Genomic DNA, 18,361 nt, shown 5'->3' on the forward strand with positions numbered 1-18,361 from the left:
CAGTTCATTATGTTTTAATAGTTACCAGTTAGTTTTAGAGATGCAATATGTAACAAATGCAACAGATCATGATCATAATCAGACTGAAAAATGGCACTTCTCTAACTGTATACGATATAACATAAAGTAAAGCACATATTTGAATAATGTAAATTCAAAGTACAATTATTTCAATGCAGTGTTTAAAAACAAAATAGATAAATTTCCCACAGCCGCCACACAGAGCTAGCATTAAAGCCGCACGCATACCAGCAGCTCTCCGCAGCATAGCAAACTCAGTGGAAACCATTCCCTCCCTGCTGACATTTCGGTGAACCTGAGAAGTGTCTCTGCATCTCTGGGGATCGGGCCCTGCACCTCTCTGACCTCTGCTCGGCTGCTGCAGATCCGCTTAGAAAAATAAAACCTTTCAAGTCTTACAGCCTCTGACTAGCACTGAACCGTTCCTCAGCCGGGCTGAAGTTAACAGTCCAGCTGGTGGCTTTTAACGTCAGGCGCTTCTACTCCAACACACTGTGCTCCAAAGTCCTGGGCTAACCCTTCCTGCTATCAAAGCACAGCGCCTCCTGCCAGGCCCCAGCCTGTGGCATTGATTAAGATCGGTAACTTCACAAAGTTCAAAACCGACCACACGGAATGTCCAGACTTCTTTAGCACATTCCGCTTTTCTCATGCAAAACTGGCAGCCTGACCAAATGCAGGCTTAGCATTTTTACCAGGTCAAACTGAGATTTATATTCCCACTTCAGAATACGAACCCATTAACCCTTCCTATTCCAAACCCTGCCAGAAACTACTTTATCAAATGTAACAAGAACAAATGTCTTATTAATTAAAATAAACAAAATTAATTTTAAATGAACATATTCTTGATTATACATTCATTATCTGTCAACTGATCATATAGGAGCACTTGTAGTTCTAAATTTTACGGACTGTAGTTTTTCTCTTTCTACCTCATACTTTATTATAATGCTGTCTCATTGCTCTGTAATAGTCTGGACACCCCCAAAAGTCTACTACATAGCAGGTATTATTTGAATGGTGGGTCATTCTCAGCACTGCAGTGACACGGACATGGTGGTGGGCTGCTGATATGTGTTGTTCTGGTATGAGTGGATCAGATACAGCAGTGTTGGAGTTTTTAAACGCTTCAGTGTCAAATCTGGACTTAGAATAGACCACCAACTAAAAAAACAAACCAAAAGTGTCCACTCAGCATCATCTTGTGGACAGAGCCCTTTGACCACTGAAGAAGGACTGGAACATGGCCAACACAAACTGTGCAGCAACAGATGAAATGACACTACACTAACAATTCGTCTTAATGTTTAAATACGTTTTGGCTACATACTGTAGTTCAATGGAATAAGGTTTAATCAGAATACCTAAATTTCCCTCTCTATATCAGGGGCTGAGAGCAGAAAAACAGTGGGGCAATAGGCAGTGGTGCCAAAACCTGTGGATAGAGTAGGCTTGGAAGATAGAGCACCAGGATATATAGATGACAGGATTGTGGGTTTGATACCCAAGTTCACCAAGCTGCCACTGTTGGGCCTATGAGCACGGGCCTTAATCCTCACTGCTCCCTGGGCATCACAGTGATGGCCATGCTCTGCTCAGGTTGCCTTATCTTGTCTTACACAGCTCTGGAACAAATTAGGAGACCACTTCAGTTCTGAATCAGTTTATCTGATTTTGCTATTTATAGGTATATGTTTGAGTAAAATGAACATAGTTGTTTTATTCTGAAAGCTACATACAACATCTTTCCCAAATTCCAAATAAAAATATTTTTATAAGAGTTCAGAAATCAATATTTGGTGGAATAACTCTGGTTTGTAAGTGTCAGGTGCGGGTGCAGGGAGGACGCGGAGGCGGACGCAAATGCAAACAAAAATGGATTTATTAACGAACACAAATACAAAATACACAGGGATTTACCGAAAAACAGGATAGAGGAAACTTGGGAAAACATGGAGCACTGACAGACGATAAACGTACAAGGATCGACACCGGGGAAATGGAACACGGACCTTAAATAGAGGTGCACACACACAGGGAACAGGAAACACCTGGGATGAAGGGGTGGAGCTACAAATGAACACAGGTGAGTGGAAAAACACTGGGAATGAAACACAGACCTGAGAATAACACAGACATGAGAAGCAGACAGACAAAAGACCTGACAGAACCCCCCCTTTAACGCGCAACTCCCGGGGCGCGTAAAAACAGATCCCCAGGAGCCGGGCAAGAGGGGGTGGAAAACACAACAAGATACCAAACAAGACTAAGACTGAGCACAGACGAGAGGAGACTGAAACACAGACTGGACACTAGACAACAAAGGGGACTGGACTGGAGATCGAACAGGGGACTGGACTAAGGATGTGAACGGACATTGGACGTCAGACTGGACACTAGACACAAATGGAGACTGGATATTGGGCTGGACAGGGGATGGGAAACGAGACTGAACAGGGGACTGGACAGTGGGCACAAACGGAGACTGGACATCGGGCTGGACAGGGGATACATACTGGGACTGGAATGGAGACCGGGGAGGTGGGAAAAGCAGAGACCGGACAGGGGACGAGAACTGAGACTGGACAGAGGGCTGTACATCGGGCAGGGATGCAGACAGGGCAGGGGACATGAACAAAGACTGGACAGGGGACGGAGACTGGACGAAAGACTGGACAGGGGGTTGGACGTTAGACTGGGACAGAGACTGGACTGTGGACGAGAGAACCGGGACAAATACACTTACAGGGACAGAAACTAGCACAGTGACGGGGACAGGAACAGAAAAACCTAAGGGGACAGGAACATGAACGAACACAGATACAGGGACCAGGACAGGGAGAGACAGGGGGACCAAAAACATAGGAGGGTGCCCAGGACCAGCAAAAGTCTGTGGGGACAGCCTGGGCACAGTACTGGGGGCAAAGTCAGGAGGCCTTGCTGGCCTAGGGACACGGGGCCTAGGGCCAAACATTGTTCTTGGAGCAGGTACAGGAACAGGAGCGGTGGGCACCGCTGGCACTGGAGCTGAAGCAGTGGGTACCACGTGGGTGGCAGGCACTGCAGACACAGGAGCGGCAGGCACCGCTGGAGCTGAAGCAGTGGGTACCATGTGGGTGGCAGGCACTGCAGACACAGGAGCGGCGGGCACCGCTGGCACTGGAGCCGAAGCAGTGGGCACCACGTGGGCGGGTGCAGCTTGGGCAGGCGCGGCGGGTGCCGCGGGCACAGAGTCAGAGGCAGCCGGAGCCGCGGGCACAGAGTCAGAGGCGGCCGGAGCCGCGGGAACAGGGTCAGAGGCGGCCGGAGCCGCGGGAACAGGGTCAGAGGCAGCCGGAGCCGCGGGCACAGAGTCAGAGGCGGCCGGAGCCGCGGGCACAGAGTCAGAGGCGGCCGGAGCCGCGGGAACAGGGTCAGAGGCGGCCGGAGCCGCGGGCAGCGCTGATACAGCTGGCGAAGACGTCGATTCAGCGGGAGCTGAGAGTGCGGCTGCCGCCAAGATCCGGCCTGGAACCGCAGATTCAGCAGTGGGCGAGGTGGTAGAAACCGGACCGGAGCTTGCTTCTGGAGCAGGAGTCGCAGACCTGGAATCTGGCCGGGCTGGAGAGCTGGAAGCAGGTGGGGCTTGAGAGCTGGAAGCAGGTGGGGCTTGAGAGCGCGGTGGAGCTAGCAGGCTAGCTAGCTTAGCCGGAGCTTCAGAGAGCGGCACTGCCGCCGGCGCTTTCTCGGGGGGCAGCGCGACCACCGCTGAAGTCTCGGGGAGCGGATGAGCCGCGGGGGTCTTGGAGCGCGGAGCCTCAGCCGCGAGCTTCTCGGAGCGCGGATGAGTCACGGGGGTCTCGGAGTGCGGAGCCTCAGCCGCGAGCTTCCCGGAGCGCGGATGAGCCGCGGGGGTCTCGGGGCGCGGAGCCTCAGCCGCGAGCTTCTCGGAGTGCGGATGAGCCGCGGGGGTCTCGGAGCGCGGAGCCTCAGCCGCAAGCTTCTCGGAGCACGGATGAGCCGCGGGGGTCTCGGAGCGCGGAGCCTCAGCCGCGAGCTTCTCGGAGCGCGGATGAGCCGCGGGGGTCTCGGAGCGCGGAGCCTCAGCCGCGGGCTTCTCGGAGCGCGGATGAGCCGCGGGGGTCTCGGAGCGCGGAGCCTCAGCCGCGAAATACTCGGAGCGCGGCGTCTCGGCCGCGGGATTCTCGGAGCGCGGCGTCTCGGCCGCGGGATTCTCGGAGCGCGGATGAGCCACGGGAGTCACAGAGCGTGGCGTCCCATCCGCTGGCTTCACGGAGCGTGGCGTCTCGGCCACGGGATTCTTGGAGCGCGGATGAGCCACGGGAGTCACAGAGCGTGGCGTCCCATCCACTGGCTTCACGGAGCGTGGCGTCTCGGTCGTGGGATTCTCGGAGCGCGGATGAGCCACGGGAGTCACAGAGCGTGGCGTCCCATCCGCTTGCTTCTCGGAGCGCGGCATCTCGGCCGCGAAAGTCACTGAGCGCGGGTAGAGTACAGCCCCTGGGGGAAACGGCCATGGAGTACGGGCTGGTGCGGGGTAGAGCTCTTCCTTCTCCTCGGAGCTACTGGGCGCACATCCCCGGTAGTCCCACCGGCTGCGCGCCACTTGCCTCGGGTACTCATGCCAAACACGGGATGAGACCCGAGGCTCAACGCACCAGCCCTTAGCGCCCCCCCAAGAAAATCCTCCCCCGTAAAGGGATCCTCTTCATGCTGGCGGGACCCCTTAGAACGTCTACCCCGAGGCCTGTGGCGTCCTTTAGGCCTCGGGGATTCCAACGCCGGGGTCCCGCATGGTGCATGGCGGATCGCCAACCTGGAGCCGGTCCACTCGTTTGCTGCGTCCATTATTTAGGTCGATCCTTCTGTCAGGTGGGGGTGCAGGGAGGACGCGGAGGCGGACGCAAATGCAAACAAAAAGGGATTTATTAACGAACACAAATACAAAATACACAGGGATTTACTGACAAACAGGACTGAGGAAACTTGGGAAAACATGGAGCACTGACAGACGATAAACGTACAAGGATCGACACCGGGGAAATGGAACACGGACCTTAAATAGAGGTGCACACACACAGGGAACAGGAAACACCTGGGACGAAGGGGCGGAGCTACAAATGAACACAGGTGAGTGGAAAAACACTGGGAATGAAACACAGACCTGAGAATAACACAGACATGAGAAGCAGACAGACAAAAGACCTGACAGAACCCCCCCTTTAACGCGCAACTCCCGTACAGTAAGCACAGTTTTCATGCGTTCTGCATGTTCTCCTCCACCAGTCTTACATACTTATTTTGGATAACTTTATGCCACTCCTGATGCAACAATTCAAGCAGTTCAGCTTGATTTGATGGCTTGTGATCATCCATCTTCCTCTGGATTATATTCCAGAGGTTTTCAATTTGGTAAAATCAGAGAAACTCATTTTTTTGTTTTTATTTTGCTGCATCACTATTGTCTCATAATTATTTAGCTTTAAGGAATATAATATGGCTTGAATATTGAACTATAACTAAGAATAAGTGCAAAAAAAGTTTCTTTTTTTTGTTGTTTCTTATTTGTAGTCGGAACAGAATCCCTGCAGTACAAGTTGTAGCACCATTAGTCAGGTCCAGCTCCCACTCTGAGCAAATGAGGGCATGTAGTGCAGAGGCAGCAGCTGAAGGCCACCAGGTGCAAGGCTGGAGCCCGCTGATGGACAGAGATTAATCAGCTCAGAGAACGGAGCTGTTCGGGCCCTGGACTGAAGGTCGGAGCCTCGGGGAACACAGCGGTAACACTGCACACCGCATTTGCAATACCAGCCACGGGCCATGGGCATAGGCTGCTCATCTGACTGCTGACTTACATAGCTGGACTGAGGCAGAGTGTTCTTCACCTCAATTCATCAACTTACATCTATTTTTCCAAAATAACTGTACAGAATATTCCTAACATGGTTCACTGAAGTCAAATCTGATGGCTTACTGACTTCTAGGTAAAGTGTAGTAGCAGTAACAGTTAATGCAAGAGCAGAATCACTGAGAAAGGAAAGAGAGACCCACCATGTTGGAGAGGAGAGACGTGGAATGTTCGTCAAGGCTGATGATCCCCTCCCCTAGGTGGTGCCTCTTCAACCGGTTAGAGAAGGTTCTCAGCTCCTTCTCAACCTTCACCCCTGAGTCCACATTTGCTGGAAGCTTCCAGAAAGGCAACCTTGATAATGATGATGAAAAAAACAATATTATATCCATCTACTGTTTCATTAATTTTTTGTACATTTGTCATATAACTGCCACACAAGGTAGAAGCTTTTAAAGACACATATATAGATGCTACACTTTTACTAATGACTGGTTCAGGTACTGCAACATTTAGCACTTGATATGCCATACCGTAAGACATTCATCTTGGGCAGTTCTCTGTAGGGCATGTTGAGCTGTTGTATTGCCTCTTGATGGACAGCACTGATGTTTTGGCCGACACAGACGGTGTACTGCAGGGGCATTCGCTCCATACTGGGGGCCGTCTGAAGACAGAACTGCTGCCTGCTCTGCACTCCAACGTGCAGCGGGATGTGTGGGGCCACCAGAACTGCCACACCTTTAAGAGAGCAAATTCACAAAAGATGTGTAAAAATACAACTGTTCAATTTGTATCATACAACCAGTGTCGTTTTTTAAAGGGGTCCTTTTGCTAGGGCTGCAACTAATGATTATTGTGGTAGTCGACTAATCTGATGATTTTTTTTTTTTCGATTAGTTGATTAATCAACGATTATTTCTGCCATGTCCTTCATCTCTTAAAACGATAGAAATTCATTGCAGCCTTCGGATGAAATCAATAAAAAATACAATAGGTCTCTCTGAGTTGTATATGGATGCTGCACATGAAACCCTTCCTCAACCTCCATTGTTTGTAGCTAGTAAAAAAAATATTCAGAAAAACAAGTTGATCAGGAAAAGCACTGAGTCTACGCCAACCTGTGAATTCAAGACAGGAGCTAACAGCTCTAGGAACAGCAGGGCACATTCTTTCCTGTGTTATTTGTGCAAATAACACATCAGTGTTATAAGCTTTGCCCAGTAATTCATAGCTAAGGAAAAAATGGTTAGAATTTGTCTATGAAACACCACCAGCGAAGTACAATTGAGATAGGTAGGTCTATGTTTAAAACAGTTCTGTTTACACTAGTTAAAAAGAAAAATATTTTTAGACCTGGACTACCCACCTCTGTGTGTTTACATAGGATCTCACATAGGATTTTGTGTTTTACAGAGACTTTAAGACCAGGTCTGTGGCTGAACTGCACTTAGCAGGGCATTACACAAGTTGAAAAGTATCATTTGACATGGCAAAGAATGTTATTAGTGTAAAAATAAAGTGTCTTTATTTTAAAATGTTTCTAACTGTTGTTTGCCGCACTGCCGTGCAGTGCTGTTAGCCAATCAGAGGCGATACATTTGCATGTATGAATATTCATCACCGGTTCTCCCTGCTCACTCCTCCACAGGACAAAAGCACCGTTATCCCTGATCACCAGAGCACTTCACCAAAAACAGCTCACATGGCATTTATTCATACTAGACACCACAACTAGACAATTTAAAATGAATTTAAAAAATGATGGAATGACACATTTAAAGCTAATTTTGACCTTCATAAAAGGTGGAAATTCCAAAGTTATTGTGGATTGTGAAAGCAATGGAAATCAAATAGAATAGAAAATTCTAGAAAGTATAAATTAGAGTGTGTATGACAGCCATATGTATCAGTAACACAGATTGGGAATGCCCACACCTACACCTATATAAGTTTTGAGGTGTTATCTATTCTCTATGTTCATGGCCAGCCACTTATAGTAAGGAAATATGAATCATCAGAGTTTTAGCAAAGCCTGAGAGTGGGTGCCTCGCTGTGGCAACAAATAAATGACTCTGGAAGAATTCACATCCACATTTATTATCCACATATCCCACAGGTCAGTATAGCGGCCTTTAGCTTCTAAAACCAGGTGGGTAAGTAGCAATGGAAGTGGAGGGACTCCAACTACATAGAGTTCCCCCGCTTATGAACATAAACCTTTGACACTGAATGCTCCTGTGAGAATCTTTACTAAGAAGATATAAAAAGGAACAACAAAGATGAACTTCTTTGAAAGTCAACTTTGTGGATCAGGTTGATATCCTGTTACATAAGCCACAGCACATCTCCAGTCCCATCTTTAGAATTGCTCTCATAAAGCAGGCTGATCAGGCCACGTGGTGAGAAGTATCGGGGAGATGCCAGCGAAGTGACGCGGGGAAAGGGGCCCTGGGGCTGCATCAGCACATCTCTGGATGGCAGAAGCATCCACAGTTACTTCACATGATACGCAGTGTATTTCCTCTGTGGGAAGAGCCCCCAGGAAATCTATTGAGCTGCGTTAATATGTTTTTTTTAGAACTAAAGAACAACAGATTTACATTTAATGTATGATTTTAAACCTACTTACAACATATTACTTTCATAATATTCCACATTATACTATCTATTAATATCAGTAACACACATACTAGTTGCATTTAATGAAACTAGTGACCATACACTACAGAATTAGATTCAAGAGTTTTCTTAATCTCTTAAACTACACAGGTCTTTTTGTTTGTGGGCCATGGGTTCCTCATCCTCTTTATAACATAGCACACATTATTTATACATGAATCATTTCCATAGTAGTTACCCAATAATCCATAAGAGTTACTGAACATTACTTTGTGAGATTAATAAATAAGATTAATAACAATGATCAAAGAGAGAAAGTTATTTTCTTGACACATAAATTAGAAACTCATAATCTGCAAAGCGAATAGATGCAGTCTAGATGGTGTATCCCTGCTCCCTGCGTGTGAATTGATGAGATTATGTGAAGCAGATAATTGTGTCCACAGATGTGGCTGCCCTCCCTGGAATTCCTACCACCTCTCAGATTTCCCCACCATGTCAGAGTAACCCCTCACACAAACACACACACACACACACGCACACACACACACCTCCACACATATCACACTCAACTCAATACTCTGTGAAAATCTCCCATATGTTTGTAACTGGTCTGACGTGGCCTCACACACAACTCTCAGTACATTCTGTAAAGAAATCTCGACCATCACAACCACAGCCTTTTCCCACTTTCACAAAAAGTGTGGCAAAACTGCATCCCAGTCGTTTTTGCATCATGAATTTTACACGGGACATATGGTGTATTAGGACATTACCGTAAAAAGGGATATTACAAGAGTAAGGTACAGTAATCTAAACTTAAAACCAAGTAGATTTTTAGTGCTTTGATTAAATAATGCCTGAAGCAGATATAAAAATACACATAAAAATATAAGTACATATGATAAGTAAAGGGATAGGAACTTGTACTGTATACCATGACTTTTATCACATCCCATTATAGCTAAAGAATGCTGCACTGATCTGCACTGATATATGTGTGGGGTCTGAATGTGATTTCTATCAAAGCCTGATTTCTGCTTGTCTTTTTGCATGGGCAGTTTTAGCCAGACATCGCAGACATCACCCCACTGTGCTGTCCACTGTAAGTGGCAATGTCTTTTATAATGTAATGTAATGTGGGCCAAGGAATGTTTATTTACATCACCTAGCCAAGAGCAGTGTTCAGCTTATACAACTTTTCACAAATTAGGATCAATTACATACTGCTATCCAATGACTTTTGGCAAGTGTAGTACTGCTCCAGAAACAAATTAAATGTTTTAAAAGAGGCTATTATAAGTTTCCGTTCTTTATTCTGTTTTCCTTTTCTTTCTTTTTTTTTTGCTTTTGGTTTCTGATTAGTTCGATTAGGTTACAAGTCTAAAATAATATCAACATTTTTTAACATTTTCTTTTTGAGAATTGTGATGATGAGTATAAACAACCAAAAATTTTTTATATAATCTACGAACCTGCACTCTTTCAGTAAGATTTGCAATAAAAAATGATGATTAATAAAGGCTATTAATATATTAATATAGGCTATTATAATACACAAAACAAATTTTGAAAATTTAATTTATAGGGTAGACTTCTCCAGTGCAAATCTTAAAATACATAAAAGTGAAATATTCCTTTACTAATGCAATTATTTTCTTAAAATTCTAGGGAACTACACTTCAGACTTTTATTTAGCTAAAAACTGAATCTAGAAAGCAAAAGAGCCCTAAAAACATCAGGACTGAGGAGATCCATTCACAACAGAGCAAATGTGTTGAAAATGATCAGCATGGAAAAAGAACATCCTTTCCATCTTCACAACTTTCCTGAATATTAAATCACTGTCTTCTTGTTAATGCCAAGATCAAACACATGAAAAGCAACAAAATCTCTCTTATATGACTGATATATGATGAGATGAATGACGTTTACAGCGAGGAAACTATAAATACAACTGATAGACAAGAGCTGAAAGTCCACAAATACCCCAATGTTCACCCAATGCGTTTTATGGATCATAAAAAGAAAGTTCATACATTTTAGATTAACTACGAAAAAGAAACGAGAGGAAAGAAGATCAAGTGGAAAAATAAGGTCGAGAGAATGTTGGTGAATAAACCCGCACATGGTTCTATTTTCAGTATCAATAAGGCCCTGAGTCAGACGAGTCGGAAAGCTTTTAACCTACAGGCCTTCAAAAGCCTTGAGGCCCCTTCTCCAGGCCTGTGTAGCATACAGGAATCTGCAGAGGAGGGAATCAATAACTGTCATTTTGGGAAATTTAAGAGACTTTTAGCTTGAGTTATGAGCAAGGTGGGCTCTTAAGTGAGCAGCCTCTTATTTTTAGAACAATTCCCTACAGTAAATACTACCAGCTTTGCCGAAGTATTTTCCACTACGGCTTTAAAGGAAAGATGAGTGCTTAATGGTGTCTTCCTCTCCCGTTTCCATTAGAGACCTACAAACCCACAAACCAACAGACTTACCAACCTACAAACAATCCCACAATCATACACAAATGTGCTCTTACAAAGACTGGTGTTTTAGTTTCTGCCATAAAATTTTAATTTTATACAAAGTATGAATACATATCACATTAGTTGTCACCTATCATCTTTTTATTATTAATTCTTAAGTAAATAAATCCTGTAAGTCCTGTATAGTGTTCTTAATGTGTGAGCACATAAAGTCAGAAACCATAACAGTGCATCCAACAGTAAAGGAAGAATTGTACATCTTTACATAAAACAAGTTTGCACAAAAATTTGGAGGCTGAATTAGGTACATTATGCATTTAAAATGTCTCTTTGTTACTTCTAATGTCTTAGATACAATAAACATTATTGGATTTTAATACTTGCAATTTAACTAAACCAATACCATATTCTAAAGTTAAAAATGTAAACAAATGAGTATCATATAATTCATATAATCATATGTCATATAATATATTAATATCTGCAATTTAATCATTTGCGATGATTGCAGACAGTATGAACCCAACATATATAATTTATTAATATACATCCATTCCTGTGTTTCAGTCATGCAACACTTTCCAAAAAGGATGGGATTGGCATGATATAGGGCTAGTAATGATGTGAAACAGCTAAATAATTATGGGATTTAAACAGGAGATGTCAACAGGTGGCTGTAATTTAGATTAGATAAAAAGACTATTACTTTGGCAAATATTTTTCAGGCACTACAATACACAGTGGCCATTTTAAACAAAAGACTTATGTTAAAAGTGTATGGGACACGTTGTGTGGTGCAGCACTAATGGAGAAAAGTACAGTGAGTTCTTAAAGTAACTAATGCTGCCTCCAAGACAAGTTCTTTTTTTTTCAGGGATGTCGATGCATTTTCCACAAGACAATGCAAAACCAAATGCTGCACACAACACAAAGGCAGGCTGTGAAAGAACAGTATACAGGTACTGGACTGTCCTGCCTGCAGTCCTGACCCATCTCCAATAAAGAAATAAAGAATGCTTGGACACAGACAACAATCACTCCAGTTTCTCACTCTTAGATGTGCTTGCAATAAGAATGGGACAAAACAACACCATAAACACTTAATCGCTTGGTTTTCTTAAAGCTAAAACATATTTTAAGTGTTGTGAGAAGGAATGGCACTATTAACATTGGTAAATGCTTTACTGTCTCAACTTGTTTTGGTAATGATTTGCAGGTCTGAAATGCAGGAATCGATGTAAATTAGCAAAGTAAGTATAGACCAGACAAAATATAAAATACCTTAAGTTCATAGTGTCTGCAATTAATTAAAAGTAAGTGTAAATACACTGTGCATATTTATTGTCTATATTCTTCCAATTTTCTCAGATTTGAGGTTGTATAAGATCTTAAAGAAGCTCAGTTAGCTTACAATGTCTTCTATGCACTAGTTATTGAATAGCAAACTTTATGATATAATAAGGCTGCTATTTTAAAAGATTAAAGGGTTAACTCATTTGCTTTATAGTGTTGTGGTGTGTGAGGTCAGAAGAACATCTCTGTAGAGCCTGACTGGAACGTGAGGATCAGAGAGAATGAAAAGAAACAGTGCGGACAGGCATCCTGCTGTCTGCCACATGGGCTCTGCTTGCACACCTGTCATATTCACACGCTTATTTACGAGCCAAGCACACGCATGGGAGCACTGAAGGTGTGATTTGTGGAGGCTAAATGTGGGTTGGGTTTTTGAGGTTTCCGAATGCTGAATGAAAATAAAGTTCAGCTAAGGGAAAATCTACTTATTTTCTGTATATGTTCCAAATTATGATTTTACCATAATTAAATTTTTAAATGCAAGCACCCACACTTTCCTACTCTTAGAACTTTCACACATTCATAGTTGTTTCTGAGCTAGACTGTGAAGATATAGGCTCTGTCCTGATTTTTCCTGATTTGTCCTGAAGTCCTAAACTCCACTAGGAAGTGCAGATGAAAAAAGTGTGAGATTCATAGTGCTGGAGAGTTTATAGCAGAATTGGGACAAACTTTGCCACACATTCCTTCACCTGTATACAATACTTGATACAGTTGCTTGAACAGAAATTTCCACAGTTTCCCCAATGTTAATGGATAAGTGACTGGTGGCAAAGAGTCATTATAAAGGTAATTAAATATTAATAAATTACTTAGGGCGGCAACTAATGATTATTTTGGTAGTCGAAAAATCTGATGATTACTTTTTCGAATAGTCGAATAGTCAATTAGTCAGCGCTTATTTCTGCCATGTCTTCCATCACTAAAAACAATAGAAACAGCTGAACATGAGATTTTAAAGGCACTTAAATGTCTAGATGTTGTTTAAATGTGGAAAGTTCTGATATTTAGTGAGTAAACGTGTAATCTGTTCTGTTTGGCACTTTTGGAGACACAGACTAAGTTGAGTGTAAACTGTGTGAGTGAGCCATTTACCCATCTCCCATTGTGCTTCTGTCCCCAGAACTTTGAGTGGTGCACTACTGTTACAAATTAACGATTACGCAACAATGAAATTTCAGTCAACTAATTTAAATAATCGACATTGTCGATTTTATCAACTAATCGTTGAAGCGCCTAAAATTACTACAGGTAGTACAGGTGGCTCACTAGTTACATCACCAAGGTTGTGGTTTCGATACCCAGGTTTGCCAAGCTGCCACCATTGGGCCATTGAGGTCCTTAACCTTCACTGTTCTGGGCACAAATGTCCTACAAAATTATAATAATAAAATAGGCTGTTTTTGTAATAACATGCCTATGCCTAAAAATTATTTTTCAATCTTGACAAAGTAAGAGATAATAGATTCCACTTCCACTTAAACTGAACTTTTATCTTTGTACTTATTGTTGGGACAATGTAAAGTAATTGGACACCCCCACAGCCTTGCTCACATCCAGACATCAAGGCTGAATGTAGGTTGCGACTTCAGACTTCAGAAGTTGAGATGTTAAGAAACCAAAATTCAACGTCTTCCAAACGTCACATGCTAACATTACAATGAAGTAAAATACCAACATTTGCTTTTAAGGTCACAATTTTTACTGGGTGCAAATCGTTTGTCTGATGTGAAGAGTCAGAAACATGGCAAAAGCGTTTGAATGATTATTTTCTCTGTTCTATTTTTTGTGCAGTGCTTAAGAAGTAATGTAATGGTGCAATCCACTGCAATCCAATCACACATGAAAAATCAAGCTCTGTCACAACGTCAGTAGAACTAAATACAGAACCTATTCAGACAAATATATGCAAGTCATTAAAACGACACTGTGCACTATGCTGAATTCCGCTCATTTCATCTCAACACCCTTCTGCAGAGCTGCACCCAATGCCTCACTAATACGATTAAGCCATTAGCCCGAAGAACAGTAAGCTAAAGAAACAAAATCTGCAGAGCTCTGCAAAAAATCTGTCCCTGTACCTGTGCCATAGTGGATTAGTTTATCTAAAACCCCATTCCTAACTCTGAGACAGCACTAAAGCACAGATAGCAGTACAGCCTGATTCTTTCCTTTGGACCGGCTGGTTTAGTGGCAGGTGCACTACTTAGTGGATGCCGCACACCATCACTCATCAGCCCTAGCCATGATAACAACCTTTAGTAATCTCTCCAAGTCTAATCTGCCGTGATAAATGGAGGAAACTTCAAAGTATGCCAAATAATTATTCTTATTTAGGAGATGCTCCTCTCCGAGGCTTGCATATCTTATATTAAGAGAAAAGTAATGAGATAATAATGTTTGATGGAGAACAAAAAAAAGGTTGCCGTGGTTACCAAACACAAACATAAACATATCTAAAATCTATGAAAAATGTCCTCTATCACAGGGTGGATTGCAGAAAATTTCTGAAGAAAAAGTATCTCAGCGAATGTTCCAGTATGACTTCCAGTAAGCTCTAAGAATACACTGTATTATTCTGAAACACATTGAATGTGTACAACTTAAACAGAACAATGGCAAAGGGTTATATATGACCATAACAGAATAATGTATGTTGTGTCAAAAACTGCAAGATTTTCCCCAAGTACTTCCACTAAGGCATCTATAATTCTATTAGCACACTCTAAACCTGCAGTTAAGCAGATTGCTGTAAACAACAGTAAGTGCATTGTTTTAATCAATCAGCAATTCAGCACTGAATTTGATTAATGGGTGACGAACAATTGACAAATGTTAACCCAAGGTATTTGTTTGTAAGCCTATTATATTAACTCTCATCAAGGCAGAGGAATGGATATCGAAACAAAGAGAAAACGTGGCAGCTTAATATATCTAAAACATTTAACTGAAACCGCACAAAATAATTTAAGTATACCATATTCTGAAATAAAAAATGCAAAAGAATGAGTGCCATATATTTCATATAATCAACTCTATGAATCAACACACCTCTTTGGATGTACGCTATATTGCCAAAGGTATCCTTACATTTGGTGATGTTAGCGTTGGGTGCAGCTGCTCGTCGATGGAAAACCATTCCATGAAACTCTCTATGCTCTACTGTTCTTGAGCTAATCTAAAGGCCACATGAAGTTTGGAGGTTTGTAGTGACTTACTGAAGTTGGCAACCTCTCTGCACTATGTACCTTAACACTGACAAAACGTGTTACTCTCATTTCCAGTCACTTCAATTTTGTCGCTTCCATAAAAGCACTGACAGTTGACTGTGGAATATTTAGTAGTGATTGGTGAAATTTCATGACTGCACTTCCACGGTACCATGCTGGAATTTACTGACCACCTGAGAGCGACCCATTCTTTCACTAATGGTTGTAGAGCAGTCTGCCTGCCAAGGTGCTTGGTTTTATACACCTGTGGCCATGAAAGTGTTTGAAAGTTGAGCTTAATGACTTGGATGGATGAGCAAATATTTTTGGCAATATAGTAAAATAATCTTCCCTATAAATCTACAAACATGCATGGCGTCACAGGTCAATCTTGAAGATCCACATGACACTGTGGATGGAGGAATAATAAATGCCCTCACAGTTGTTTGAATTTATATTCATTTACATGTATTGCATTTATCCAGAGTGGTTTACATGTGAATTTTGCAATGTTAGAAATCTTGCTGTATCATGGTGCATTTTGCCTAGGCTGAAATTCGAACCGTGCCACAAGAAAGAGTGTTTTGGTCCAGCTGCGTTGGTCCAATGTCCATGAAACATATGGGCTGGAGTTTTCAAATGGTATAGACATATACTAAATTGATTTGGAGTTATGAAGTTCCAATGTGAGAGCAGTAATGTTTTGATTGGCATATAACTGCAAAATAATAACCAAATAAGAATCAGAACCGATATGCTTAGTCCAAATCCAAATTTATGAGACCAAAAAAGGAAAGAAATACAGCTCAGCAGACGTATGACAGCACAGTCGGAGACTTGGCTTCGGCTATGCAGAATTGGGTTGAATGTGGTTTATTTTTTGACTCAGCAACCAGGGTGTTGGCTCAGGCAGCAAAGACCAATTGTCGTATTATACACGCTAACCAATTTGGGCCAGAATCGGACCTAGATTCAAACCACAGTCGGACCGATGCAACTCAGTGTATAAAATGCTCAGTGTGTGGTATTTGGAAATGGCCAGAGTAATTTTTGTTGTCTGGACACTATCTTAATTTTTCCCAAAAGGTACAGGTACAAATAAGTCCAATTTCATAATCTAATAATAAGCCTATGTAAAAATACTTTGAATTTAAAGGGTCAATGGTTTTATATAGAATCCTTACATCTCAAAGAATCACTCAGATGTATTTTTACGACACTGGACCTTTTAGAAATGGCGCTATATGTCACCTGATATCTACTGTCAAGAACCTTTTTTTGTTTTATTACCCTTGTGTCACTTTTAAACTTCACTTCCCCATCATTACCATAAATCTTGCTTGGACCAGTGCTTAAAAAAGGTTACCCCTGGGTATCCCAGGACGTCATGAGACTCATTTCGCAGCCGTAAACAACAACAGCACGTCCGTCAGCTGCTTTAGGCAACTAAAGAAAAAACAATTATCTCCATTATCAACATGTGCCAACTTAAACAGGCCGATCACTGTCCTGAGGCAGCAGCTGGGTCGCTGTCTGAACTTGTGACAACATGGCAGCATTTGTTTTGCCACTGGACAAGTTATGCTTTGCCACTGGACAAGTTATATTGCGGTCTTTTAAAGTGGGGCAATTAAAGCGGGGTTTAGACGTCTCACTAATCAGGGCTGTCCTTTAGCAAGGTGGAAAAGGGATTAAGTCATGTGACCCCCTTTCATTTAAACTGTTACATAAGGCGCGATTGCTTGCACAAACAATCGTCTAGGAAATCATAATAGTCCTTTGTTTGTGTCACATGATGATAATTATGTCCTTTGGCTGATGTCATGCCCTTTGCTTTAATCTAATTCTGTTCAGCTGTCTGGGACACAGATTACCACTTTCACCTTTTAGCTGCTGAAATCTGTCTCTCTCACACATTTGGACGTATGAGCGGATACACACACGCATACACATCAGTGCAGACATCCCCACATGCACACACACACACACACATACACTGTTTCTGTGCCAAACAAAGACTTCAAATAGTTCCTACAATAAGTACACTTATTAATAGTTGAATTGTGTGCTGTGTGGGTTGGGGAAGTATGGGTCTATTTGTGTGTGTGTGTGTATATGTGGGAGGGATAGAGTGTGTGTGTGTGTGTCTAAGGTTTGGAGCTCAGCTGCCCAGCCACACATGCCTTTCATAACAGGCCTAGTGGTCCGGAGTCCCTGGGGTCTGCACGATGCCCCTTCAATGAATAACATTAACCATTTGCATCTATCTGCGTGGCATCCGTCCACCCGATCAAACTCACACCCAAAAATAACCAGCCAAGTTATTATAATCACCATGGTTCTGGCCTGTTTGCCACACGGCTGCTTTTTATAGAGCTGAAAGACAACTGCTGAGCAATTCCAACAGGTTCCATTAAGACACTAGGTAGTGTGATGTCCTCTGCTCTTTAATCTGCTGTCTAATAAGCAGACGTCTTCCTCACCTCACATCCTCACGCCAGTGCTGTGAATGGGAGTCGATTCTGTCACGGAAGGTAATTAAAAAAATTATGTTATGTAATAATAAAAGTTTGGGAGAAGGACCACGCCCGAACTCTACCTTCTAACTCCACCCCGTATCAATCAACCGCCCTATAAATACCTGCCCTAACTAACTACATCTCGTGACGAACGTTCGCAACCCACCTCCTCCCCAACAACCCCCTTCATCTACTCTTCCACTTCTTATTAAATAAAAAGGGCGGGATATAACTGCACGCTTCTTCAAGCACGCAGTTCAGAACTCCAGCCCAAATTTCCCTGAGTTCCCTCCCCTTTTTCCTTCT

The 18,361-nt window shown here is 42.8% G+C and overlaps 1 protein-coding gene across 1 annotated transcript in view; it reads right to left on the minus strand.

Moving 5' to 3' along the window:
* si:ch211-236l14.4 (SITS-binding protein) overlaps positions 1–18,361 on the minus strand; it is a 38,209-nt gene that overhangs the window by 15,123 nt on the left and 4,725 nt on the right. Inside the window, exons 3-4 of the mRNA XM_007228066.4 lie at positions 6,406–6,613; positions 6,076–6,226 (exon numbers count right to left, since the gene is read on the minus strand). Coding sequence (XP_007228128.3) covers positions 6,076–6,226; positions 6,406–6,613 — 359 coding nt within the window. The remainder of the gene's footprint in view (positions 1–6,075; positions 6,227–6,405; positions 6,614–18,361) is intronic.

This window comes from Astyanax mexicanus, chromosome 2 (genome assembly GCF_023375975.1).
Source record: "Astyanax mexicanus isolate ESR-SI-001 chromosome 2, AstMex3_surface, whole genome shotgun sequence".
NCBI classification, from domain to species: domain Eukaryota; kingdom Metazoa; phylum Chordata; class Actinopteri; order Characiformes; family Acestrorhamphidae; genus Astyanax; species Astyanax mexicanus.